This window comes from Mus pahari, chromosome 1 (genome assembly GCF_900095145.1).
Source record: "Mus pahari chromosome 1, PAHARI_EIJ_v1.1, whole genome shotgun sequence".
Lineage (NCBI taxonomy): Eukaryota > Metazoa > Chordata > Mammalia > Rodentia > Muridae > Mus > Mus pahari.
Genome location: NC_034590.1, coordinates 113,801,515 through 113,829,399, shown reverse-complemented (window position 1 = coordinate 113,829,399; position 27,885 = coordinate 113,801,515). Strand labels below are relative to the sequence as shown.

The following is a 27,885-nucleotide window of genomic DNA, read 5'->3' as shown; positions in this document are numbered from 1 at the left end:
GCCCTGGCTGTCCTGGAACTCACTTTGTAGACCAGGCTGGCCTCGAACTCAGAAATCCGCCTGCCTCTGCCTCCCAAGTGCTGGGATTAAAGGCGTGCCTGACTTGTGAACTATTTTTAGGGGTTAATATTAGTTTCTTAGTGTATCCTGATAATGACAAATGGAAATGCAGATTTATTTTGCTCAGATTTATTTGGGAGGAGTTAATCTTTATGTGTATGTGTGTTTTCCCTACATGTATTATGTAATCCATGTATGTCCTGATGCCCATGAAGGTCAGAAGAGGGCATCAGATAGAATTATGGATGGTTATCAGCTGCCAAATAATTGCTGAGTGTTCTCTCTTGTTCCCAGAGTTAGATTTTAAATGAATAACCAGAACTCTCAGTGATTATAATGTGTGTTAAATATGGCAATATCAGTTAATAGCCTGGGCTTGCAGAATTGCTCGACATGACCCCTTGAGTGGTGTCTACACAGTCTCAACCTGCACGTAGCCTTTTCATCCACTATAACCTGGGTCTGAAGAGATAGCTCAACAGTTAAGAGTACTTGCTGTGCTTATTAGAAGACCCAAGTTCACTAAATAGCAACCACAAGGCAACTGACAACTTGTTTGTAACTCCTGTTCCAGGGAATCTAATGGCCACTACTGGCTCTCAACCGTGTCCTCTGTCTCCCGCAAGCTGCTCCCTAGAGAGAGTTCTTCCAACTGTTGGCTGTCTTCACCTACAGCCTTGGAGCCGAGGCAATGTTGTTGGGCCAGCATGATGAAGCTGGAGTGGGTGACTGGTAGTCAGTTGGCTGAGTGGCAGCAGTTCTTTGTGGGTGGGAGTTGAACACATTGTCTGTTTTAAATTTTTATTTTGTTTTAAAGCAGGGAAGCCCTGTGTCCTGAAGTTTGCTCTGTAGACTAGACTCTTGAACTCAGGATCCACCTGCCTGCGTTTTAAAAGTAAAATTGCCTACCACTTTTTATACTTTGAGTGTCTGATTGGCTTTGTATCAGGTGGGCCACTAGCCTCCCCCCTTCCTTTCAAAAACTCAGAGAAACAGCAGGTGGATTATTTCTGAGCAGTTATTTCCAAGGGTTTGGGTCCATTGAGAAATCAGCTTGTAGATACATGGCTTATACTCAGCTTGTCCCTGGTGTCCTGAACACTTAGTAGACAGCGTGAGAAGTACCTTGGGGCAGCACTGTGGAATGATCAGCCCCCGGAGCTCCTCATCTCTTCAAAAGGTTTTGGTCTTGTGAAAAATCGATTTTTAAGGTTTGCCTCTGGGCATACTTTCTGCCTAGAAGACTAACCCTGAAATGCCCCAGAGAGAGGAGGTTAGACCAGGCCAGGCTGTAGGGTTGTTTTGTTTTGTTTTGTTTTGTTTTGAGACAGGGTTTCTCTGTGTAGTCCTGGCTGTCCTGGAACTCACTCTGTAGACCATGCTGGCCTCGAACTCACAGACATCCACTTGTGTCTGCCTCCTGAGTGCTGGGATTAAAGGCAGGCGGCCACCTGTGCCAGGCACCTTGTAGGTTTTTCCTTTGCTGTCTCCAGTCTCCAGGGGTGCTAAGTGTTCAAGTTGCTAACAGTGTCTTTACCTACTGTATTCCTGATCTGAAGTTGCTGATGATGTTGGCTTGGATTGGAGAGGGAGGTTGCAGGGCTGGATGAAAGGTCTGGGTTATTAGGGAAGCCTGGAGACACCTTCCAAGCCCCTTTTCTTTGGAGAATCAGAGACAGCTTAACAGTGCGTTCTAATGGAGGCTCTTGGAGTCTTTTCTCAGATTTCTGTTTGCACATGAATTCATTCAATCTTTCTTGTGCTTGTCACTCTCTAGGAGTTTGCTGCGCTCACGAAGGAACTCAATGTGTGTAGGGAGCAGCTTCTGGAGAGAGAGGAAGAAATCGCCGAGCTGAAGGCAGAGAGGAACAACACTAGGGTCAGTCACTTACGCCCTTCCCACTCTGCCGAGGGTCATCAGCCCATTTTTAATCCAGCCTATGGGGCTTCTCTGCTCGTGCTGCGTTGACTCTATATTCCCTCACTGTGGGTGAAGTGCTTACCGATGGGGCAAGCACCTTTACCGATGAGGCAAGCACCTTACCTTCTGCTGGGCTCTGTTGCAGCTGTTGTTGGAGCACCTAGAGTGCCTTGTCTCCAGGCATGAGCGCTCTCTCCGGATGACAGTGGTGAAGAGGCAGGCACAGTCACCTGCAGGCGTGTCCAGTGAGGTGGAGGTGCTGAAAGCCCTGAAGTCACTGTTTGAACACCACAAAGCCTTGGATGAGAAGGTACCATCACCACACTGACACCTGTATGCCCTGTCAGGGGGCTGCATTGGCACTGTGATCATGCTTGTAACTTCTGGAGCTCCTATGTAAAGCTTTTCTCTGTTAGAAGGTACTGGCCTATGGGCTGATAAGCATCTTTGACTCGAATGTCTTAACGTTTTTATACCAATATGCTAATAAGAATTTGGGTCTAGTGTGATTCCTAAAGCCTATAACCCTAGCCCTTGAGAGGTAAGGAGGCTTGCTAAGAGGTTGAAGCCTGCTTGGTTACATAGATTAGTAGTAGGCCAGCCTGGGCTATGTGGCAAGTTTATATTTCAACTTTTTACTCCCTTCCCGAAAAAGAAAATTATTAGTGGTCTGACTTATTTAGGAACAAGATTTTGTCAAATTAAAAATGTACATACCTGTAGTCCCTGCACTTAGGAGACTGGGGCAGCCAGGGTTCCCATGTTCCAGTCAGCCTGGCTCAAAAGTGGCGGTAGAGTGCCAGTCTGCTGTATTCTGCTAATGCTGTGTTGCATTGGGCATATAGCAGGAATCCAAGTGCACACTCAGCCCTTCACTTTCAGGTACGAGAGCGACTGCGGGTGGCTCTGGAGAGGTGCAGCTTGTTAGAAGAGGAGCTGGGTGCCACCCACAAAGAGGTAAGCTTGGGTTCTGTCATGGGATTGGAACTAAAGGGGTTGATACTTGTTACTTACATTTACAAGTATAAGACAGTAATAGACACTGCAAGTTACTTCTTTTCCTAGGTGTAGATCAATCTGCTGGGGTCACTGGGCTCTGTCTCAGCCCTCAGCCTCTCCCAAGTACCTCTCGCCCTGCAGATGACAAATGGTTTCTAGAGCTCTGCCCAGAGCCTTTGACTGCACAGCTGTTAGAGCCACTTGTCTCCCAAAGCCACTGGCCACCTTTGCTCATTTCTCTTACATAAAGTTCTCACGCTAGTGAGTTCAATTTTTTTTTTTTTTTTGTAGCTAATGATTCTTAAAGAACAGAATAATCAGAAGAAAACACTAACAGATGGACTGCTTGATGGAAACCATGAACAGGAAAGTGCACCAAGCACCAACGGCAAGGCAAGTCCTTGGCTTTTTTTTGTGTGTGGTCTCTGGTTGTGTTTTGCCATGTGGGGCTGTTGGGGAATAGTGACAAGGGGTGTGTCCACTGAGGAGCACACAGGTTCCTCTGAAGGTCTGTGCTTCCTGGGTGGTGTGCCCAATGGTGCCATAGGGCTGTGCTTTTCAGAGATCTTCTGATGGCTCCTTGAGTCATGAGGATCTTGCCAAAGTGCTGGAGCTGCAGGAAGTCATAGACAGGCAGACGAGAGAGCAGAGCCAGATGAAGGAGCGCCTGGCCTCCCTGTCCAGTCATGCAGCAGAGCTGGAAGAGGACCTGGACACAGCTAGAAAAGACCTCATCAAGTCTGAAGAGATGAATACGAAACTGCAGCGGGAAGTCCGTGAAGTGAGTGTGGGGTGCGCCTGGCTTCCTCTTCCCGCTGTCTTGCTCTCACAGCTTGGAACCTTTGGCATATACACTGGCCACCCCCTCTCCTGCACCCTTCACATGAGGATCACATGCCTCCATGGCTGCTGTAGTGCACTCTTTCTTGTGTTCAGTTTCTTCTCACTTGTTCACAGAGCCCGCAGACATGTCAGTTGTGCTTTTATAGGGCAAGAAGAGGTGTGCCAGCTGTCATCTGTCATTTGTATGGTATGGTGCTGAGTACTGAGGTTGTTCACTCTGCCCACCAGGGTCTCTATGGGATGTTTGTTTATATATGCACCTCATAACCAGTTTTCCTTGGTAAATTACAAGACCCTCTTTAATCATTAAAAAAGAAATGAGAGCTACATGCTTTCTTGTAAGCCCTTTCTGGCCCATCTGAACCTGTCTTTTGTTACCCTAGGAGGCCCCACCTTATAGCATGTGAGACCAGGGAGCTTTAGTTTTGGAGATGAATGTGATTTATTGTAAGAATTCAGGTCAAAGGAAACACTGCATGAATTAGAGAATCTACTAGGTTGTGCTGTTCTTGGGCCACAGGGAATGATTTCTGTGGTAGAGGTGAGATGTTCTTTTAAGACTTGCCTCTTTAAGAAAGATAGTAAAGGGACTAGAGGGATTGCTTAGTGGTTAAAAGCAATGGCTGCTCATCCAGGTGATTTGGGTTCAATTCCCAGCACCCACATGGCTGTTCACATCTATCTGTAATTTAACTACAGTTCCAGGGGATCTGACACCCTTTCACAGACATACATATAGGCAAAACATTATTTCAATGCACATGCAATAACATTTATTTATATATAGCCAACAGTCAGTTAGGAAATAAGGAAGGAGCTAAAAACTCCTGAATTGGGGGATAGAAGACAGATACCAACTATGCCAAAAGTCAAGTCCTGGGCTCAGTGTTTGGGGTTTGTAGCTTTGGCCTTGCTGCTGATTTCTGTCTCTTTGTCAACATGCTTGAGGTTTGTGAGTCTGTCCAGCTCTTACCTGAGAAAATGAAGTAGTTCTGCCCACAGTGCTCTATAAGCCTGGTTGTTGCTTGGGCAGACACAGGTTACACCTTCACTGTAGAGGCCTTTAGATTCGTGGATGCTTGAAGTGTTATATGGGGTGTTTTATTAGTATTGTGTAGTCAAGTACATGCTTGGTGACAAGAGCAGATTGACCAGACAGAGCTGCTGATCATGTGGGCGAATGTGCTTCAAGTGTGTCCATTTTCACTCAGGTTGTAAAAGCAGTTTACATTGGGGGAGCAGCAGTTTCATGCTTGAGATATTTAGTGTCTCTCTGTTTCCTGAGTATTCTGATGAGTTCTGCATTTATCATCCCTGTCTCCCTCTGGAATTTCCAACACAGGCAATGGCCCAGAAAGAGGATATGGAAGAGAGAATCACCACCCTTGAGAAACGCTACCTCGCCGCACAGCGTGAAGCCACGTCTGTGCATGACCTCAATGACAAACTTGAAAATGAAATTGCAAATAAAGACTCCATGCACCGACAGGTACTGGGGTCTGTGTGCCAGCCTCTTTCTAGTTCTAATTATTTGTGAAGCTGAAGACCTTTCCTTTGTAAATTGCATGTTGGAAATCGAGTATTTAAATCAGTTTTCTTGTGACTTCTAAGCAGTTTATAGAACCTTGATTCTTCTGTTCCTTTTTTTTTTTTTTTTTGGTATGAGCGTTAATGTGTGCCTGTGCCTGTATGTGTTGGTATATGCTTGCACATTTGCACCTGTGTATGTAGGTGTGTGCATGTGGCAGTCAGAGGTCAAAGTCAGGGGTCTTTTCTCTATTGCTTTCCACCCTATTTTATTTTATTTTCAGATGTATTTTTAAAAATTTTTTAAAGAAAATATTTTTAAGATTTAAAAAAAATATTTTTAATCTTGTGTGTGTGTGTGTGTATATATATATATATATATATATATATATATATNCCCTGGCTGTCCTGGAACTCACTTTGTAGACCAGGCTGGCCTCGAACTCAGAAATCCGCCTGTCTCTGCCTCCTGAGTGCTGGGATTAAAGGCGCGCGCCACCACTGCCCGGCAATCTTGTATATTTTTATATGGGTACATCTTTGTATGAGTGCAGGTGCCTTTAGAATTCAGAAGAACGTATAGGATCTCCCGGAGCTGAAGTTACATACAGGTGGTTGTAAACCAGTGAATGTGGGTGCTTGAAATCAAATTTGAGCCCTCTGGACAAGCAGCAAATGCTCTTAGCCACAGAACTCTTTTTCTAGCCTCTTCACTGTAATGTTTAAAGATAGGGTCTCTTACTGAATGTGGAACTTATGCGTTGTCTAGACTGGCAGGGCAGTGAATACCAGGGTTCCTGCTGGGTCTGCCTCCACAGTGCTCGGGCTAAAAGCATGTAAAAATGTTGGTACTGGGGATTGAACACAGCTTCTTGTGCTTGCACAGCAGGCACTCTGCCTGCAGAGCTGTCTCCCTTTGTTCTGTTTCATGGGAAACCAGTTGCTTCTTTTCAGTCTTTTTACTAACTAAGCAGTGGTAAGAACTTGTTGGCAATGCTGAACTGTATACCCAACAGCAGCACTAGAAGTCAGAGGTGATAGGAGCCAGCCATCACCCTCTTCCTTGTGTGCTCTCAGGTTATTGAACTAACCAAAAAAACCTAGTCAGGCTGCTTGAAAGGATTTATTAAGGGCAAAGGGCATTGCGAGTATTTTTAGAACAGTTTGCCACAGGCTGGGCTTTCAGGCAGCACTCTGGGTGGACACTGACTCATTCTCTGTAGAATGAGCAACTCACAGGAGGAACTAGTTTTTCTTTATGTAGAGGAACCTGTATTTGTTTTGTTTTCTTTGTTTGTTTAAAAAGATAAAGCCTTGAAGCCATGGGGTGCTTTGTTAGGTGTCTAAAGCAGCAGCCTGAACTCCTGATTGTGCCCTTTCTAGACAGAGGACAAGAACCGCCAGTTGCAAGAGCGTCTGGAGTTGGCAGAGCAGAAGCTGCAGCAGACCCTGCGCAAAGCTGAGACGCTGCCAGAGGTGGAGGCTGAGCTGGCCCAGAGGGTGGCTGCACTCTCCAAGGTGCGCCTGGGCCATGCGGGCTCACAGGCAGGCTTGATGTTCTTGTCAGTGTGCTTGCATCCATGGACTGTCCATGCTGCTGGATGATGCAAGTGCTGTTTCTGTAGCCAAGACCTTTATTCCCCACCAGTCCCCAAAACCCTGTCAGGTGAATGCTGCTGTCCTCGGTGTTGGGGTCCAAGAGTCACAGCTGCTTGGATTATTTCTCTCACCAACTTTAAGAAAGGTTGTCGCTTCTCTCAGATCTCTCAGAAAGATGACATTAGTCTTTCAAGATAGTCACACAGTTTTTAAGTAATTTCATTCTTTTGAAATTACTTTAAAAGGTTTATTTGCTTGTTGAAATGGAGTCTCACTATAGCCAGTCTGGCCCTAAACTCTTCTCTCTAGTGACCCTCCTTCCTTAGCCAGTGAATAGCTGGAACTTGAGGTACATATGCTTAAAATTGTGTTTTTAACATACTGCTTCTGTTTACCACCACCACTGTTAAGGTGTATGCTCCCGGGTCCTCACCATTTAGAGTGGGGTAGGCAGGAATCAGGAACTTCCAGAGTGATGAGTGGGTTCGCTGTTTTAGAGCCACAACAGCATGAACAGAGGCTGAGGATGTATCCCTGGCAGGAGTCATACCCCATTCTTGGTCTTAGTTCCTGGGGAGGGAAGGGAGGGGACCCAGATGAAGACAGCATCCTGTTGGTGAGTGTGGGCCCTGTCCCCACTCCTGGATCTAGCTCTGGACACCTTGTCCTTGTCAGCTGTAACAGTACCTTGGTCCTCCCCTCTGTGGTCCCCTCCTAAAGTCTCGGTTTCTTTTCTCCCTGCTGTCCTTCCTGTCCTATTGCTTTATAGTCTGGTCCTTTGTCTTCTGGGAGTTCAGCTGCTAAGGAAGCAAAACTGTTGGAGCTTACTTCCAAGCTTAGGAAGGTAGAATTGTGCCCTCTGCTTGTGCTTGCTGCTTCCTGCTCTCCATGCTGACCATCAGAGGCACTCAGCGAATGGGATGGGCTGTCCAAGGCAGGGCAGGGTGGGGGACACAGAAAGACAGTCACTAGCACCCACAATGCTTCAGGTCGGCACAAATGGATTAGTCACTGCACAGAGTACACATTGAAGCCACCGAGGAGGTGCTGATGGATATGAGGAAGTTTCCTTTTGTCAGGGTTGACATGGTCCACAAAGCATGTGGTGCTTGCTGCTGCTCCAGTAGTTTGTAGCCAGTGTGCATGGAAATGAGCAGAGGGTCAGCTTGTGTTATCTTTTCCGGCAGGCTGAGGAGAGACATGGCAATATTGAAGAGAGGCTGCGGCAGATGGAGGCACAACTGGAGGAGAAAAATCAGGAGTTGCAGCGGGTATGTATGGGGCTGAGGCTAGCTTCAACAGGTGGGACACAGGCCACTGTAGGCTTAGGGTTCTCTGCCATAGTTCCTTCCTTTTATCTGGTTCTTGTCCTGTGGACCTCAGCTATGATTTTGACTGCACCAGTGTGTTTATTATATACTGCCTGTTGTGTCAACATTGATGGCAGCAGAGGTGTCCCAGGTAGCAGTATTTTAGGCACAGTCAGGCTCCTTGAGTTCCAGAGGACTTCTTGCTTATCCCCTTTAGGGAACTGTTAGGTCTTCCTAGAGCAGGTCGGAACCTTCCTAATACTTCCTAATACTTCGACCTTTTAATACAGTTTTTTCATGTTGTGGTGACCCCAATCATAAAATTATTTTGTTACTACTTCATAACTGTAATTTTGCTACTGTTAAGAATTGCAATGTAAGCCAGGCAGTGGTGGTGCATGCCTTTAATCCCAGCACTTGGGAGGCAGAGGCAGGCAGAATTCTGAGTTCAAGGTCATCCTGGTCTACAGAGTGAGTTCCAGGACAGCCAGGGCTACACAGAGAAACCCTGTTTTGAAGGGGAAAAAAAAAAAAAAAAGTACACAAAACAAAAAGAGAATTGCAATGTAAATATTGCTTGACTCCTAAGGGGTCTTGCCCCATCATCTGAGAACCTCAGCCCTAGAGTCTGTGTGCTGGCCAGGGAGCCCTCCTGAACTCAAAACAGAGGCCTGTCTCCTTAGGGTACTGGCCCTGTTCGGCACGAGGGACTAAAATCCCATGTTCAGGCCAGAGCACTGATCCTGTCCTCGGGTCCTGAATTGCTCCTTAGGATGTGACGGTGTCAGAGCAGGAAGAGTACTAACACACCATAGAGAGTAGCTAGGAGAGTGCTGTTAGGTTCTGTCCTGGGAGAGGCAGGCAGAGGCATCCAGACACAGGGCAAGAGGCAGTCCTGGACCCTACCTGCCAAGGCCTACTGTGGAGGGAGGGAGGAAGCATGGGTGTGTGACTGTGGAACCCTTGCACAGCACAGCAGCTGGTGTTTTCCATCTGTTTAAAGCTGCAGAGAACTAGGAGTACTGGGAAGTGATGATTTTAAGCTCCTGTATTAGGTCTTAAGGAACATAGGCTTAGGCACATTGTCAGAGAGCCTGTGAGGCTCACAGGGTTACTGAACCCTGAGCAGACCTTCATATCACACTGGAACTTTCAGCTGTTTGGCTTTGCAAGTGTTCAGTCTGAACAGAAACAAGCACACTTTTCAAAGAAAGGCTGTCAGGTGCCTTCCTGGGAATCCTCCTCCCATGGAGCAGTCAGGCATACTCAGCCTTGGAAGGTGCTACTACGCATAACTCTCCATGCAGGGTTGTTGGACCTGGTATAGCCTTCTTTGGAAATTAAGTCCTGTCTAGGTGTCGAGAACTGAGTGATGTCATCTTGAGTGCGTGCTGAGCAGGCACAGCTCTAGCCTTGTGATAGCCCATTGCAGAGTTACTACATTGTCATTTGTAGTTTGACTGTAGGCAGAGATGGCCTGCATCTCTACTGATTAAAAAATCAGCTTGTTCAGCCTTCATTTTGTAAATTTAATTTTTCCCCCTTAAACCTAGACCCAAGCTTTTATTCACATCCAGAGAAATTCCTGGGTCAATATTCAGATAGACTGATCCCTCAAATTTCTTCTCTCCTCTCATGGAGCTCTGGTAAGTGCACTTGAGAGCTAGAGACTACTGATACTCTTGAGATGGTTGTAGGTCTTGGTTTAGCAAAGGCAGTAGCAAAGGTCTAGGATTGTCCGAGTGTTTCATGTCCCAGAGGTAGGTGCCACTTGAAAGTCCCTTGGGGATGAGAAGTTGGGAGCACAGCCTCTGATGACCATTGGTCAGTCCAGTGCTTCTGAAGGGCTGGATGTGAGCCTGAATTTGGAAGCTTTCCCCTTCTGTTTTAGGCAAGGCAGAGAGAAAAGATGAATGAGGAACATAATAAGCGCCTGTCTGACACTGTGGACAAGCTGCTCTCGGAATCCAATGAGAGGCTGCAGCTGCATCTGAAGGAGAGAATGGCAGCGCTGGAGGACAAGGTGGGCAGACGAGTCGCTGTTTTCCCTGGGAGATTAGCTCGGGACATGCTCTCCTGCAGACAGGGAAGACATTTTAGCTAGTGACTGGCTGTGGTTCTTCCCATTTGAGTGCTGTTTGTGTGTTTATCCCCTCCTTAATTTATTTGATGTGTACTGGTATTTTGCCTGAATATATGTCTATGCACTCATGCCTGCTGCCCAAGGAGGTCAGAAGAGGGCCTTGGATCCCTTGGGACTGGAGTTACAGTTAGCTGCTATGTAGTGCTAGAAATCAAACCAGGGCCCCTGGAAGAATAAGAATAACCTTAACTAGTGTTGAATAACCTTAACTAGTGTTGAGGACCAGTCTTGACCTGTAGGATGGAGAAGGCCTGTGGCTTCCACAGAGGTCAGGAAATGAAATACATCTGGCTTTTAGTGCCAGAGCAGTCATGGTTTTTTTGCGCTCATCGTTCCTCACAAGCAGCTATAGTCAGCTCATGTGTGAATGGTGGGCTTTGTTCTACTACCATTGTATTTTAAGCTGGGTGTGGGACTGCCACCCTGATCCCTGTACTCAGGCTGAGGCAAGACTCTTTGAGTTTGGGGTCATCCTGGACTACCTAGTGTCTTAGGTCACCATCCCTGTGATGAAACATGACCCCTCCCCTCCTCTTTTTTGTTTTTTGTTTGTTTTGTTTTTTTGAGACAGGGTTTCTTTGTGTAGCCCTGGCTGTCCTGGAACTCACTCTGTAGACCAGGCTGGCCTCATACTCAGAAATCCACCTGCCTCTGCCTCCCAAGTGCTGGGATTAAAGGCCTGTGCCACCACTGCCTGGAGGGATATTCTCAATTGAGCTTCTTCTCTGACAAGGATTTGAGCTGTGTCAAGTTGATCCAAAGTAGCCAGCACAGTGAGACTTTGTCCCCCACCCTCCTTTTTTTTTTTTTTTTTTTTTTTTTTTTTGGACAGTGGGCTCTAGCTGGCTTAGCCACAGGCCCCTTATACTAGAGCTTAGCTTTGCCAAACTCCTCCTTACCTGCACTTTGATTGAGAGTCAATTTACATTTCCTTACACATTCTGTGCTTCAAGAGCATGGTAGAACAGAAGGGATCTAATCGGCTCCAGTGTAGGTACTCCCAGGTTTCAGCAGTTGCCTTTCCTTCTGGATTTGGAAGAAGGCTAAGCCTGGCTTTTAGGCTCCAGATAACTCATTAAGGTTTAGGGTCTCCACAGAGAGGCCCTGGTGGGCAGCACTTAGGCTCAGACTTCAGACGGCCTGCCCCAGCTGTGCTGCTCTCTCAAGATGTAGCTTAGAGATATGCTGAGGGCAGTACTTGCATGGGGTTGTGCTGGTGGAAACAGGTGAGCACTTATGAGAGGACGGGAGGGGGCCCTTAGAGACCATGTTACTCTGACCTCCTCACCCAAGAAACCTTGTCTTGTAAAACAAACAAAAACAAAAAAACAACAAGCAATGTGTTGTCTTAAACTTTACATGTGAAACTTAACTTTATGTTTCCTAAGTGACCAGTGAATACTCAAATCTAAAAGTCACTGTAGACCACTTGCAAGAAGTTATGAAAACAAATCTGAAGGTCAAGTACGATGGCTCATACTTGTCATCTCAGATGCTAAGACAGGAGAATTGCTGCAGGTCATAGGCTGCTCTGGTCTACAGAACTGTCTTAAACAGACAGACAGACAGACAGACAGACAAACCTAAAAAGCTAAGCAGCATCAGCAAAAGCCCTTGCACCATGAGCATGGCACTGTGAGTGTGGCAGGCCTACTGTAGGAAGACACAGGTTGTACACACACAGGGACAGACACAGCAGCATCTGACCTCATTTGTGCTTGGTATTGGTTGACTGGGCTGTGGCCCTCCCTGCTTTTGGTGCCTCACATGACCAGGCCCTTCCTTCAGAGCTGCTCTCTAGTTTAAGCAAGTATAACCAGTGTATTACCTGGAACATTTTTGAAGAACCAGCCCTGAAGGACATTTTCTTTTTCAGAATTCTCTACTAAGGGAAGTTGAAAATGCAAAGAAACAACTAGAAGAGACCCAGCATGATAAGGTACCTCTGACTCAGTGAGAATTCTAGGAAGAAGTGAGTTATTACAGTGACTACAGGTGTTTGGAGGGAATTGAGACTTACCTTCTTCATGGCTCTTTTAGTCCACACTGTGTGCAGCCCCTTGGAGAGCATGCTGAATATGTTGTGCACATCTCTGCAACCCTAGGTCCTTGGGCGATCTGTTTGAGACTAATAGCATGGGTCTCTTGTAAGAGACAGGGCCAGCTGGGATCTGCTGTGTGGGTTGGGTGTAAGACAATAAGAACTGGCAGCCTGTGGGCTAGGACAGGTGGGTCCTTTATACAGTTTTTACACCCTGGCCTTGTCCCCTTTTTAACTCGTCTATCACCAGGAGTAATGCTTTTCATTCACTAGGGCATCCATGGATTTGGAGACCCAAGTTCTGCTTACTCTAGGACTGAGGAAGTGTTCTCAGAATTGAAATGCATCTTATAGGGGCTGAGTCCATGTGAGCGAGTTGCCATGGAAGCTGTTTACTATTTTCTAGGACCAACTTGTCGTGACTATTGAAGCCCTGAAGACTGAGCTGGAGCAGATGAGACTGAGAGGTCCTTCACTCCATCATGGGTATGGCGGTCACAGATGGACTAGGTTTCAGCTCTGTGGGTATGCAAGGGCTTGTTGCTGTCTCTGGGGGCAGCAAGTAGAGTTCCAGAAGATGGGAAGAGGCTTCTTTGTATTTGGATGTGCTGACTGAAGTGCCCAGTGATGTGACAGGAGAGAGAACATGATTGGAGTGGAAGGACAGGCCTCATAGAGGAGTCCCACTGCAGGAGGGACTGCCGTGGGCAGCTGCTCAGAGTCCATTTCATAGCTTCAGTACTACATTTGGAACTATCTCATGGAAGGACTCAGCTCCCGACAAGGCCACAGTGCTTAGTGCACAGCTCTAAAGCACTTTGTCTTGTAGAAGCAGTTCTCACTGGGTCTTAATTTTCTGGTTTTATTTCTTATGAGAGTTGATCTTCAGTAGAATTTACTGAGGTGACACCATTGGATAGCAAACAGATTTCCCCTTGGAGCAGGCAAGGAGACTGGGAGGCCTGTGTTATACAGCTAGGCCTCCAGCAGCCTCTTCTTACCTGACCTACTTTACACCAGGAGATGATGTTCTTTTTTTTTTTTTTTTTTTGGTTTTTTCGAGACAGGGTTTCTCTGTATAGCCCTGGGAACTCACTCTGTAGACCAGGCTGGCCTCGAACTCAGAAATCCGCCTGCCTCTGCCTCCCGAGTGCTGGGATTAAAGGCGTGCGCCACCACGCCCGGCTGGAGATGATGTTCTTATAGATCCAGAAACCCTCAGTGCAAAGCCAGAGGGAGAGTCTCAAGAGGTGGGTCCCTGCACTGAAAGATATGACAAGGGCCATGGGACAGAGAAGTTATGGCCAAAGTGAAGGAGAGACTAATGGTATCACTGTGGCAGCAACAGACCTACTGTTGGGAGTCAGTAAACAGCTTGCTCTCTTGTTTAAAACGTGTGTGCAAGGGAGTGCACTTGCCCACAGAGGAAGTCCACTTTTTTTTTTTTTTTTTTTCTCATTGAAATAAGGTCTCCTGTTGTAGCCCAGACCGGCCTCAAATTCATTACACTCCCACCTTTGACTTTTTTTTTTTCTTTTTTCTTTTTGGTTTTTTGAGACAGGGTTTCTCTGTATAGCCCTGGCGCCCTGGCTGGTAGACCAGGCTGGCCTCGAACTCAGAAATCCGCCTGCCTCTGCCTCCTGAGTGCTGGGATTAAAGACGTGTGCCACCACACCCGGCTTAAAAGTCAGTTTTAGGAATGAAAGGAAGGAGAGGAGTTGAAGGGAACTTAAGGTGGAGAGGAAGCATGCTCACATTTGGCTAGCCTGCACAGTGATAGGAGAGGAGGGCGACTGGCTCTGGGAGCCCTACTATCTTCCTACATGGCCTTGAGACTTTGGGTGGATCAGAGGGGAGCAGGCCTGTGTGCAGGAGTGGGGCCCTGCCCTGGATAGGAGGAATGCAGACGCGGAGCAGCTGGTGGGACCCCTGGCTAGTTTCCTAGGACTTGACAGTGAAGTAAGTTACATTGCTGCGATCTGCCCCACGGAATGGAGAGAGTTGGGAGGTAAGCTTGGAAACAACATGGAGAGTAGGAAGGGCTTGTAGCCCCCAGATCCCAGAGTCACCTGCACTTAACACGGAGTTGTACCCAGCTCCTCAACATACAACTCTGGCTGAAATCATGCTGAGGCAGAGCAGGTTCCTGAGGAATAAGAGGTGGGGGAGTTGGGAGGGAAGCCATGAATCTCACATTTTTAAAACATGGAGAAGATGAGGGGGTCAGTGCTGCCAAGGGGATGAGTTGTGAAGTTCCACTGGTCCCCTGTGCAGCTCCAGGGGGGAGTTCCCTGAGTTATCTCTGCGTTCTCCTTGGCCTCTGAAGGAGTTATAAGTGAGGGCATCTACTTTTTTTCCCAGGAAGTTTTAGGGCAGTACTGGGAGGAGGGAGAGTGAATGCTGAGCCTGAGTTCCTGCTGCTCTGCTTTCTCCCTCCACATGTTGCCTATAGAAACAGCTAGTCGTCAGATCCTCCTTGGTTGCTCAGCCCTGTCCCCTTTTCTAGAGTTTTCTTCAACCCAGGGTGTTGTCCTGTGCACCACTGTGTTAAACTCTAGCTTCTACTCCTCCCAGGAATGCTATAACCACCAGCTCGAACTTGGCACAGCAGAAAGCCACAGGGCAGGCGATGGCAACAGCTGGCATCCTTGCATGACCTTCACTTGGAGAAGGTTCTCAGTGGGCCTCACATCATCACACCCTCCTTCTCCCAGTGTAGTAGCTGGCTGGGTTTTCCTGGCCAGGATTGGGTAGTCGGGAGCTCTCAGACAGATTCAGGAGGACTCTGCACAGAGACCTTTCCAACTTGATACTTACCTTTCTTCTGATCACTACCTTTTCCCATGTTTCAGCCGACCCCATTTGGGCAGCGTCCCGGACTTCAGGTTCTCTGTGGCAGACGGGCATGTGGATGCTTACAGCACCAGTGCAGTGTTGCGGCGCCCCCAGAAGGGCCGGCTGGCAGCGCTGCGGGACGAGCCCTCCAAGGCAAGGCCTCCGCTTGCGGAACGTCACCTATTCCTCTTGGACAGACTCTCGGTCTCCTTCTTCCCCCATGTTCCTTTCCTTGGCTTTTCTGGCTAAGAGCTTGCTTTTAGGGTATGCTTGCTTTTTGGTTTTAGTTCTCTCTTTAAGAACAGAATTTTTGATAAGATATCCTTTAAGTTGATGCTGATTAATTAGTACGTACTTGAAATAGTAAATAAAAATATATGATGCCAGATGTGATGACGCAGCACATATCTATAATCCTGGCATTCAGGAAGCTGAGGCAGGAGGATTGCTATGAGGTCAAGAGAAGTACACAGCTACAACAGTGAACAGTACAGTATGTACCTAGGCAGCGCGCTTTGTGGCCAGAACCATGAAGTTTCATTCTGACATCATGGCTACATGCAGTTCATGGGCCTCAGGAAGTCAGAGGCAGCATAACTCAGGGACTCAGGTGCTTATAGATAGGGAAGTCTTGCCAGCGTGGATGGATATAGTGTCGACCAGAGGCCCTTGCTGATGGACCTGCATGGACTCCCCAAGCTCACAAAGAAGAAAGCCAGGAGGAAGCCCAGGTCTGTTTCACTTCCTGGTCTGGAAAGATGTCAGGCATGTTTTCTCCCATTACTGTGAGGCATGGTCTGTCCCCACATAGGAACCATAAGAGTTGTCCTCCACTTGGAGAGAGAGGAGTTTATTTTCAAATTGCTAGAGTGCATGCCAAGGAAATGGGTACCGTGGACACCTGAACTTTAGAGTAGCCAGGCTGTCACTGTGAGTGCTACAGGCCAGGAGAACAAGCCAGGAGGGATGGGTCTGGGCTCATATGAGAAGACTGTCCAGGGAGGACAGCAGCCAAGCCTGTGCCAGCACCTGTGCCTGTGCATGCAGACAGCATGGTCAAGCAGGTGAAGGAAGGGCAAGACAGTTGGTAAGGGCCAGTTGGCACTGCCTTGGAGCAGATCCTCTGGAGAAAGGTGCTCTGCCCACTTTAAACCCTTGGAAGTGGAGAGAAAGGAACAGAGACAGACAGGCAGTTGTTGGAGAGGTTTTGCTGGTGGGCAAGGAAGTGGGATGTTGGGTGGGAGGTTGGGGCAGGATAAGGTTTTGCAGTTTCTGTCTGTATTTCAAGATGAGAGATGGGGGCCTGTGTTCTTACCTCAGGATCAACCAGCTGAGAGAGGGTGCCAAAGAGGATGTAGTCTTCTGGGGAAAGATGAGGACATCTGGGAGGGGAGGAAAGGGGAAACATTAACCACCCAGTGGATTTAACACTGGCTGCTATGGGCAGTGATCACAGCAGGGCTCTTCTCTGTACAGCCCTTTCCCCTGGAAACTCTGTCATGGGCCACTGGCTGTGTCCAGGTGCCTACTTGCTTTCCTCCTCTGGCTTTTCTTGGTGCTTATCAATACCAGGCGTGGAAGTTCATACCCAGAGCATCATTCCATGGCAGTTGAGCACACCCCTTCAATGTGTTCTAGGCTTCCTGTTTAATTTGCACTAAAGCAGGGGACCTGAATATAGATGCTGGATGTCCCAGGCATTACTATCACAGGATGCGTGCTTGCTCTCTTACTTTGAGACAGGCTCAGCATGTGCCCAGTCTGGTTGCCAAATCTACACCCATCTCTGCATCTGCCTCCCAGGTGTTTGATTACAAGTGTGCTCCGAAGTGCCCAGCCTCCCTGTCTGTCAGGTGCCTCTTGTTTAGCAGCAGCTGCTCAGGCACATAGGTATCTTCCCAAAGCCTTGGCCTGAATTAAAACATTGACATTTCTGATAGCAGCCTTTCCTGCCCTTAGGGTGCTTGCTGTCACTCTTGCCTGCTGAGACATAGTATTCTTGTTGGTAGGTGCAGACCCTCAATGAGCAGGATTGGGAACGGGCCCAACAAGCCAGCGTCTTGGCAAATGTGGCCCAGGCATTTGAGAGTGATGTCGATGTGTCTGATGGTGAAGATGACCGAGATACATTGCTCAGCTCAGTTGATCTGCTGTCTCCCAGTGGACAGGCTGATGCCCAGACACTGGCCATGATGCTTCAGGAACAGCTGGATGCTATCAACAAAGAGATCAGGTATCTATCTATGTGTATATAGGGGGCCAGGGTAGGGAGGGTCAGGGTTCTATGGCATATATCTGTCATCCCAGCACTTGGGGGGTGGAAGCAGTATTTTTTTTTTTTTTTTTTCGGTTTTTTGAGACAGGGTTTCTCTATATAGCCCTGACTGACCTGGAACTCACTTTGTAGACCAGGCTGGCCTCGAACTCAGAAATCCACCTGCCTCTGCCTCCCGAGTGCTGGGATTAAAGGCGTGCGCCACCACACCCGGCTAGGAAGCAGTATTTTAAGGCCAGTTTAGACTAAAAGTAATTTTGAGGCCAGCTTGGGCTACATAGAACTCTGTTTCAAAATAAGAGCAGCAAACAAGAAAGTAGAAGGTGGAAGAAGATGGGGATGAGCTGGAGTGGATGTTGTGGAGGTGTGAGGGTGGAAGGAAGGAGATTGGGAGGCAACCAGAGGAAACGGGGGTAGGGGTGTTATGATGAGGCCTAAGATGTTGTACACTTGAGAACCAAAGAGAGGAGTCTTGCAGGAGTTTGCTTTCTTGGAAAATTATTGCATACTTGGGATCAACATCCCCTTTACAGTCTCCTACAGCAGAGCATTTGAGGTTCTAAGATAGCTTTTACCTTTGGCAGCCTAACCCCCTCCCTGCTCCATACTGAGGGAGATGAGACTCTTCTGTCCTCCATGCATAGAGAAGGGCCTAGGTTACTCCCTTGCTACTGAGAGCTGTTCCTTGATGGACAGACAGGACATGCAGGATGCTGGTGTGTGAGGTGAGGGAGTAATGAGCATGCTGTGGACCAGAAGCAGTTGGGTTTCCTTCTGACGTCAGTGCTTAGCTTACCTTCACCTGTGTTAAGTGAGAGCCCAGCCAGGAACATTGTAGCTCTCAGTGGAGGGAGGCAGTCTGACCAGTGCTCTGTATTAGATGCAGGGTCTCCTGCTGTAGCCCAGATTGATCTTGAAGGCACCTTTTTCCTGCTGTAGCCTCCAGCTGCTGGGCTCACACACAGGACCCCCCACCCCAGCTGGAGTTGGCTTGTTCTGTTCACACACACACAGCTTCCTGGTGAAGTATGGCCTTGTTTGTATTTTAGGCTGATACAAGAAGAGAAGGAGAATACAGAGCAGCGGGCAGAGGAGATCGAGAGCAGAGTGGGCAGTGGAAGCTTGGACAATCTTGGTCGTTTTAGATCAATGAGCTCCATCCCCCCCTACCCTGCTTCCTCGCTTGCTGGCTCCTCTCCTCCAGGCAGTGGTCGGTCCACACCAAGGAGGGTCCCTCACAGTCCTGCCCGGGAGGTGGACAGGCTGGGTGTCATGACTCTGGTAAGTGGGGCCTTTTTTACTTCAGCCTGCTGGGGAAGGGTTACACATGGAAATCACGTCTTCCTTCAAGAGGTTCCAGACTATAAACGCTGTTGGAATAAACACTGAGGCAGGTGATCTCTGTGCATTTGTGTCTAGCCTGTTCCGTGTAGTGAGTTGGGTTAGCCAGGGGTATATCATGAGAACCTGTCTTTTTTTTTTTTTTTTAAGGTTAACTAGTATTTAGTTATTCAGTAATGTAAATTTGTAAATTAACATATAATAAGTTAATTATGTAAATTATAATATAAAAATCATAAGATAAAATATAATATACAAATATATATTATATAGTTAACATAAAATACTTCAGTGACCAGACCAGCACATTAGCACTTAGTGTGGGTGCTAGGCAGGAGTCTGATGCCAGCCAGAACAGGCTGTGCTGCCTGTTTCCAGCAGGTAACTTTGGAGAGGCGTTGCATGTGGGAAGAGGTACAGAAAGCCTGGCATGGAGGCGAGGGAATGCTGCTTAGCCTGTGCCGGGCTTGGCTCCCACCCCCAACACATTATTAAGAATGTGCAAAGGATTCCCTTAGCCTTTCACAGGAGGAGTGTTTCTAAGCCCAGAGGCACAAGGGCCACTCAGAAAACCCATGGGCTCTGGTGCTGGAACAGATGAGCATCTTGACTGGTCCCACTTGACTGGGGCACTCTTGTCCCAGAAATTCTGTGACCAGGTGTGCGGATCTCAGGACACCCAGTGACTGTTGAGGGTATGTATGTGTGGTCCTGAGAGAGGGCACACATTGACCTCAGATGAGCCAACTGCTTGCCCTGCTGCACTCGCTTTGCTGCTGCTTTCATTTGCAGTGTCCACGGCACTGGCATTGGCCATGTAATTAAGTGGTGGAATCACATTAGTGACATGTTCAATAGTATCAGCTGTTGTGTTTTGATGCACTGTGTGGCAAGTGTCATTAGTGTAGTGGGTAAGATGTCCCCTTTCATGATGTGGTCTTTGCTTTTATGCTCTTTCCAAACACTTTTTAGGAATAGTTGTGTGTCTTCTTTCAACTTAGACCTGCTGGCTCTCAGTCTGCTTCCATGTGATCCTGACCCCAGATCCCTGTCTGTCTGCCTACCTAACACCATATGCTTTGACAGTCCTCCTCCAGCTCCTGCAGATAGATGACCGGGCACCCAAGTGCACATCTGCTGGAATATGCTGGAAAAATGGATTGTTGGGCTTTTTCATGTTAAGGATTTGTTCTCTGTTACTTGTGTATACTGCATGTGTCCACAGGCAGGAAGTGATGTGTGGCCTGTGATACTGTAGGGGAGTGTCCTGGATGCAGAGATGACAAACCCCGTGTCATACTGATGGGAGCTGTGCACAGGCTTTTGGTTCTGGTGTCACATGGCTCTCAGCTACCTGCTGCTGTCTTCAATAAACTCTCATCAGAAGCTGTGCATACTGTAAGATATATAGGCTCTCCCTGGTACCCCACTATTCCATACATTTTCTAACAGGGGGGCCTTTGTTCTTACTGCTTTAAACAATCAACATAGTTTTGAAAAATTGTAAATAAAATTCTAGGTAGAGATTTTACATTAATGTCCAGTAGATGGTTAACTCAAAACAGGTTTGTTTGACTTTATAACAGATAATGTAACAGCTCCTGGAGGAATTATTACATTCCAGTGTGTTTGTAGCTAGCTGCCTAGCCTGGCTCAGTGAAGTCCACTGGATTTTAATGCATTCCTGTATTCAGACTCAGACTTAGCCAAGTAACAACTAGTGTTGCCTCCTGGAAAATCTGCATCACTTTTAACTGTCTTGAGAATGTTTATTTCCAGTGATGTTTCCTCTCCGTGCTCAATCTGTGTCTGTCCTTCTGGCCCTGCTTAGCAATTTGCCTCACTGGTCCTTGAGTCTTTTCCCCTATGTGTGCAGTAAACCGCTTTCTCTCTCCTTTTTTCACACGCAACTGTCAGCCTAGTGACTTAAGGAAGCACCGGAGACAGGTAAATCACTTGCTGACCTTACACACTGTGATATGAGTGTCTCCATGAGTGATACACTACTGTGATGTATAGAGAAGTAACTGACATCTCCCAGCATGTCATGATGGTGGTCATGTGGGAAGCCTGTCCCTGAAATACTGGGACAGAAGCATCTGTGTCTGATTGTTGCATGCTTGTCTGCTGTTCAGAATTGAGACTAAGAGTTCCTGAGGCAGAGCTGCAGGGGTTTGCTCTGGGGAAAGCTGGGGCTGGCCCACAGTGAGCTCATGCTTATGCCAGCTATGGGCCTAGTGTGGCCAAAGCTTTGTTTTTGTTTGTTTGTTTGTTTGCTTGTCTGTCTGTTTGTTTGTTTAACAATTTTGTTTCTTTGAAAGAAGGTCTTAACCCATGACCAAGACTGTCCTGGAACTCACTAAGTGGCCTAGATCTGTCTTGAACTCATAGCAATCCTCGTCCCTCAGCCTCCCGCTTGCTGAAACCATTGTCTTATTAAACTCTTGCATGCATTGCTATGGGATCCAGGTCATCATATTTCTTCCATTAGTGTGAAGGCGGAAGCGTCTGCCTTATGGTCTGGGGCACAGGCGTGTGTACAGGTCTGTCTGACGTGTTGAGCTGGTGGCCACTTTACCCTTAGGCCTTTTGCCAGCTGCCCCGATTCCCTGACACTCTAGAAGTTGGTGTGAGTGCAGCATGCTGGGCAAAGCTCTTGGTGGTTGACCTAGACATTCTACCTCTGATCTTCCATGCTCCAGTCCAAGAGCCCTGCCCTGTCACTAACCTTCCCAAGCAGCTGCACAGTGGAGCAGTGTGACTTCCACCCCCATCTGCCGTGGCCCTGATGGTGCTGTGGTGTTGTCTTCTTGCCTTTTTTCTTACTATGTGTCTGTGCTGCTCAAATAGTGCCTATGTACAACAGGAAGGTCACAAGTTCTAAGGCAGTCTGGGATACAAAGCAAGACCACTCCATCTCTACCCCCTGTCTTCAACCAAAGAAACTATGCCACACAAGTGGCTGCAGTGACACAACTCTCCAGTTGCCCTGCATGGTGATCCTCTCAGCCTCACTGACTCGTGTCAGTGAGGAAGCAGTGTGTGAGCCACACTCCACTCCAGAAGGAGACCTGGTCTGCAGAGCCAGGCTTGAATTAGATGCTACGCTATGATGTACCTTGCCTCCTTTAGTATCACTGGCAAGTAAAGGTCACTTCCCTACTTGGTATCATACAAGAGTCCTAGTGCTACCCCCTTCTTGAAAGAGCACAGAGGGGCCCACTTGTGAGTCTCTGTCAGGATTCTTTTTTTTTTTTTTTTTTGGTTTTTCGAGACAGGGTTTCTCTGTATAGCCCTGGCTGTCCTGGAACTCACTTTGTAGACCAGGCTGGCCTTGAACTCAGAAATCCACCTGCCTCTGCCTCCCGAGTGCTGGGATTAAAGGCGTGCGCCACCACGCCCGGCTATCTGTCAGGATTTTGGGACCAGCTTGAGAGCAGTTCTGGGGTGAGGTTCTGCTCAGGAACATAATAGCGCACATTCCCATCATATGGATTGCTCCTGAGCTCTTGTTCTTTGCTTTTATTTTTAGCTGTGAACATTTCCTTCGAAGTTTCTAGTCATGGTAGCTTTAGAGAGAAGGTGATGAAATCCTGGCTTCCTGCATGCTTAGCATGTACTCTTCAGAGCCTGGCTCAGACCCATGGTGTCTGCTACTGTTTTGAGATCATCTTAGACAGAGAGATGTAGAGTGTATGTGCTACTAGATAGTGAGTGTCCTGAGCTGAGGCAGCTTGATGCTGAGCAGGTGGGCTATAGTGGGACCAGTGCCCCTTAGTGCCATTCCAGCAGACAGCTGCCAATCCTCTTGGGCTTCATGATACCAGACAGCACAGGTGGATCCATAGGACCCAAACTGGGTGAAGCTGTTCACAGCTGTGGAGCCTCTGTATATACTCACAGCCATCTTAGTGACATACGCAGGATTATTCTATCTAAACCAGAGGTCATAAACTGTATGTGTGCATGCACAGATAGCCAGAGTCCAAACACTCAGAAATGCAGCCATGCACATGGATGTGGCTCACGATCTCAAGTTGTTCTGTGTGTTCCCAAGCCCCAGACAGGAAGGTGCTGGCCACTTGCTCGGAAGAATCCGCTTCCTCAGTGCTCGCTCCCTCAGAGTGACCTGAGGAAGCCTGTCAGAACTCTGGGTCAGTGACACCTGATTGCCCTGCTGTGTTGCTTAGGATGAGGTTGATGACATGGACCTGATGTCCCCCAAACTACCCCAGGGAGGAGTTGTCAGTGTCCTGTGCCTGCCTGCTCAGTACTTTCCCCAGGGAGATGGGCTGTGAATTACATTGCTTTATGCTGTTTGGTTCCCTTCTGGACAGCAGTCCTCAGGATGGTATTAGCTAAAATGCAGCCTTTCAGTCAGGCACAGTGCTGTCTCCTGTAACTTAGGCACTGGGGAAGCTGAAGTGGTAGTGCTCTCACAAGGTCCCATCTCAGAATAAAACTACAAACAAACAAACAAAAAAATGTGTCTGTCCTTTTGTGCTAGCAGAAAATGGCTAATGTTTAAATTGTAATTTAGTACACTGTTCATTGTTCTTGCCCTTATCTTGCCATCAGTTGCCAGCTTCCAGAGAAGAGGTACGAGACGACAAGACGACGATAAAATGTGAAACCTCTCCCCCCTCCTCCCCGAGGCCCCTGCGCTTAGACAGGATGCACAAGGGCGCGCTGCACACAGTCAGCCATGAAGACATCAGAGACCTGAGGAAGTAAGGAGTGGGGCTGAGGACAGCAGCTCCTGTGCGGAGTTGTGATTGTCTGGGGTTTAAGAATATTAACCATAGCTGGGCAGTAGTGGCATACGCCTTTAATCCCAGCACTTGGGAGACAGAGGCAGGTGGATTTCTGAGTTCGAGGCCAACCTGGTCTACAGAGTGAGTCCCAGGACAGCCAGGGCTACACAGAGAAACCCTGTCTCAAAAACAAACAAACAAGCAAGCAAATGAATATTAGCCATAACTTGGAAAAATCATAAAAGAGTTTCAGGTTATTAGTTGAAGTTACTGACATTGGCCCAGGTAGTTTCCAGTAGAAGGTCCTGTCTGGGGAACGTGGTAAAGAATGGTGCTCCAGGACCTGACAGCCTTGCTGTCATACAGCCTTGCTCACATACAGGTGCCTGTGTGCTTCTAGATGATGCCATGCTACCAACAGCCCAGCTTCTCCTGTTCTCTGACCTTCATGGGTCTCCAACTTGCTGGGCAGTCCATTTTTTCCCACCTCTTTATTAATGCTTCCTGTCAGAAAAATAGGAGCCTGACTAATTGCTGAGATAGTCATTGCATGGCCGTTTGTAGAGGTTCTGTGCTGTCCCGAGTAGGGTTGGGGAGGGCATTTGAATGGTAGCTCTCACCCAGCTCTGCAAGTTCTTTTTTTTTTTTTTTTTTTTTTTAAATTTATTTATTGTTATACACTGTAAGATCACTGTAGCTGACTTCAGACACACCAGAAGAGGTCATCAGATCTCATTATGGGTGGTGGTGAGCCACCATGTGGCTGCTGGGATTTGCACTCAGGACCTTCGGAAGAGCAGTCAGTGCTCTTACCCACTGAGCCATCTCGCCAGCCCCGCTCTGCAAGTTCTTGACTGGCAGTTAATTATCCCCATGGGCATCTCCTTTCTGCTGTTCCCTCCTGCTGCCCTGCAAGCAACTCTTCTGATTGAGTCTAGGCCTCCTTTGTCAGCTAGTTGGAGGCCGGGCCTCCTCTTAAGAGATATGTCAAGTCCTAAAGAAGCTGGGGTTTCAGAACCAACCTTCGTTTTGAGCATCTTTGGCAGCCTGTGTCACTGCACAGCATTCTGTGAGAGATTTGATTGATGTATCTTAGGAACTTTGAGGAGTAGTTATTAAAAATGTAGAGTGTCTGACTGGGTGTTGTGACTCATGGCTATAAGCCTAATGATTTCAAGATTAAGGCTAGGTTGTCCTTAGTTCCAGGCTAGCCTAGGCTAGAGTGAAAGCCTGTCTCAAAAACAACCTAGGAAAGTATTGCAGTGTCTGTGTTGTGATACAGACTCCTATGTTGTGATACAGCTCCTGGTGAAAGTCCATTTTCTTTTCTTAAAGCTCCACAGGCTCCCAGGATGGTCCCGTGAGCAACCCTAGCAGCAGTAATAGTAGCCAAGACTCTCTCCACAAAGCCCCAAAGAAGAAGGGCATCAAATCCTCCATTGGCCGCTTGTTTGGGAAGAAGGAAAAGGGCCGGCCTGGTCCACTGGGCAAGGAGTCACCAGGGCAAGGTTGGTAGGTTTACAGTAAGCATTTTAACAAGAGTGTGGGGTGTTCTTGGGTGCCTTCTGGGTCTGCCCGTCCCACACATGACATCATGCTACTGGACGATCTCCAGGGAATGTGGGCCCTCATGCAGATACTACCCAAACAGCAATCGCTAGTGGTTCAGATACACCAGGTATCTCGTTTTAAGCAGTTTTCTGGGCTGTTTGGTTAGAAATAGCTCTTGGGCTTTTAGGCTTAACTCTTTTAGAGAGCAGACCTGAATTTAACTCTGCCATGTTGATTCACTCTAGTCTGGGGCCTCTGCTTCCTTGTAGCTGGTATTTCAGAGACAGAAAATTCATCTCAAGATGCCCTGGGACTCAGCAAACTGGGAGGACAAGCTGAGAAAAACCGTAAACTTCAGAAAAAGTAAGCTGCTCACTGTATCTCCCCTCTTGGCAGTCTCCAGGGTGAACGGGGTTTAGGTTTCAAATTCTGGACGGAGCTGTGTGTGCGCACAGCCTTCTGAAGAAGACACTCCATACAGGGCAGGGGAGGTGGGAACAGGAGGGTCCCTGAATCTTGCTGACCAGCAGTCTAGCCAAATGGACAAGCTCCAAGTTCAATGAGAGCCCCTGACTCAGAAAGTGGTGTGGAGAATGAGAGAAGAAAATGCCTCTGCTTGTATCTGGAGTGTACCCACATACGTGAATACACACACACACACAACACACACACAAATACACATACTCCCTCTTCCTACACATACACACACACGCACACACCTTTGCATGTATCTGGAGTGTACCCACATACATGAATACACACACACACACACACACACTCACACGCTCATGCAGCTACAACCTTTTTTAACCCACACTTCCTGGAAGAGAGAGCATTTATGACACATAGAAGGCATTTGCCGGGGCTGGAGAGATGGCTAAGCAGGTAAGAACACTGACTGCTCTTCCGAAGGTCCTGAGTTCAATTCCCAGCAACTCATGACCATCCGTAATGAGATCTGACACCCTCTTCTGGTGTGTCTGAAGATAGCTAGTGTACTTACATATAATAAATAAATACATCTTTTAAAAAAAAAAAAAAAAAGAAAAGAAAAGAAAGCGTTTGCCTGGATTCCTGCCCCTGTAGGAAGCTTCTTGGTGAGATGGCATGCTCCAGAACCTGGCTTTGGAGTCTGAATCCTACCCTGCTCAGGTCAGCTCTGTGGTTCTGGGGAATCATGTTCCCTGGGCCTATTTTCATCTGTAAGATGAAACTCACAGCAGCTCACTCTGGATAGTTGTTCTGAGTATTAAATGGGATGATGATATCTTAAAAAGTGATAACTGTGCTGGGATATGGCTCAGCTATAGAGTGCTAACCTAGAGTGTACAGAGTCATGGCCTTCACCAGCACTATAGAAACTGGGCACATGTCAAATCCCAGAGGTAGAGGCAGGAGCATCAGAAGTTCAAGGTCATCTTCTGCTACATAGCGAGTGCAAGGGCAGCCTGAGATACATTTATATGAGATACCCAGTCTCACATAAATAGCTCTAAGCCCTGCAAATAGTCCTAAACAACTGAGCTATAGAGGCAGCCACAGTTACTGTTTGGGTCCATATTGAATGGCCTGTGTTTTCTGGTAGATTGTGATCTTTTATCACAGACATACTTAAGAATTTGGAACCAGGGGCTGGAGAGATGGCTCAGTGGTTAAGAGCACTGGCTGCTCTTCCAGAGGTCCTGAGTTCAATTCCTGGCAACAGCATGGTGGCTCACAACCATCTATAATGTGATCTGATGCCCTCTTCTGGTGGGCAAGTGTGCATATAGATAGAGCACACATACACATAAAATAAATAAGTAAATCTTAAAATGTAACCTATTAAATACCAATTCTGTACTAAGTCTTCAAAGACTGGAGATGTCGCTCAGGGTAAAACAAGCGTATACTGTATAAGACCCTGGGTTTGCAAAGAATAAAAAAAAAACAAACCAGCGACTCCAGGGGCACAGAAATGTGTGGGTTTCCTCTGCAGAGAATGACTGTCTGGAAGCTTGCTGCATTCAGAACCAGTGAGGGAGGCAGGCAGATAGGATGAAACACTGTATCAAAGAACTGGCAGAGGGTATAGACCAGAAGTGGCAGCTGAGGAGAGGGAAAAGGAGGCCTTGAGCCATGATTGACTGGATGGCTCTGCAGAGGGTCCTGAGTGCTCTAGAGATAGTGCACTCTTCCTGGGGTGGTGCTGACCTTGCTGTTGAGACTGCCAGTCATGAACTCTGCCTGTCAGTGTCCCAGGTAAGAACCAGGCTCCATTGGCAGTGCTGTGGGCTCCCTAACATTCAGGATTCTGCAAATGGAAATTTTTAGAAACGTCTTACCATCCAAATTTGATCTGGAGTATTGCTGTCTTTGAACTAAGTAAAATGTTTTGATACACCTTGGGAGTTGCCTTTTGACAGTATGAAACTTGGTATTAAAACAGTCTTTTGCGTCTTGGAACAGCATTGGGAAACTTCTGCGCCCCCAGATTTCACTGATGTGTTCCATTCCACATCACACACCATAATGAAAACAGCATGGCTGTGTATGGCCTGGCAGCTGTGTCATCACATTCTTCTCCCTCTGGAGGTTTTATATTCCATTTGAGAGAAAACAGTCTAAATTTCCCCAACATATCAGTTGTGATTCCAAATGTGAGCATAGGGTGAGGACGGGCAGATGTGTGATCTGACTTGAGTGT

The 27,885-nt window shown here is 47.5% G+C and overlaps 1 protein-coding gene across 11 annotated transcripts in view; it reads left to right on the top strand.

The window, feature by feature from the left end:
- The window catches only part of Ppfia1 (PTPRF interacting protein alpha 1), a 79,715-nt gene that overhangs the window by 32,324 nt on the left and 19,506 nt on the right, over window positions 1–27,885 (top strand). For 5 of the 11 annotated variants that reach the window (XM_021222469.2, XM_029531454.1, XM_029531459.1 and 2 more), the window contains exons 3-21: window positions 1,838–1,939; window positions 2,127–2,291; window positions 2,864–2,938; window positions 3,272–3,373; window positions 3,543–3,761; window positions 5,166–5,312; window positions 6,734–6,868; window positions 7,719–7,793; window positions 8,137–8,220; window positions 10,151–10,282; window positions 12,279–12,341; window positions 12,850–12,929; window positions 15,296–15,431; window positions 17,288–17,511; window positions 18,603–18,834; window positions 20,812–20,841; window positions 23,473–23,624; window positions 24,984–25,156; window positions 25,469–25,562. In XM_021222469.2, the coding sequence (XP_021078128.1) occupies window positions 1,838–1,939; window positions 2,127–2,291; window positions 2,864–2,938; window positions 3,272–3,373; window positions 3,543–3,761; window positions 5,166–5,312; window positions 6,734–6,868; window positions 7,719–7,793; window positions 8,137–8,220; window positions 10,151–10,282; window positions 12,279–12,341; window positions 12,850–12,929; window positions 15,296–15,431; window positions 17,288–17,511; window positions 18,603–18,834; window positions 20,812–20,841; window positions 23,473–23,624; window positions 24,984–25,156; window positions 25,469–25,562 (2,420 nt within the window). The remainder of the gene's footprint in view (window positions 1–1,837; window positions 1,940–2,126; window positions 2,292–2,863; window positions 2,939–3,271; window positions 3,374–3,542; window positions 3,762–5,165; window positions 5,313–6,733; window positions 6,869–7,718; window positions 7,794–8,136; window positions 8,221–10,150; window positions 10,283–12,278; window positions 12,342–12,849; window positions 12,930–15,295; window positions 15,432–17,287; window positions 17,512–18,602; window positions 18,835–20,811; window positions 20,842–23,472; window positions 23,625–24,983; window positions 25,157–25,468; window positions 25,563–27,885) is intronic. The other 6 variants (XM_021222477.2, XM_029531474.1, XM_029531452.1 and 3 more) reach the window with 3 other exon arrangements.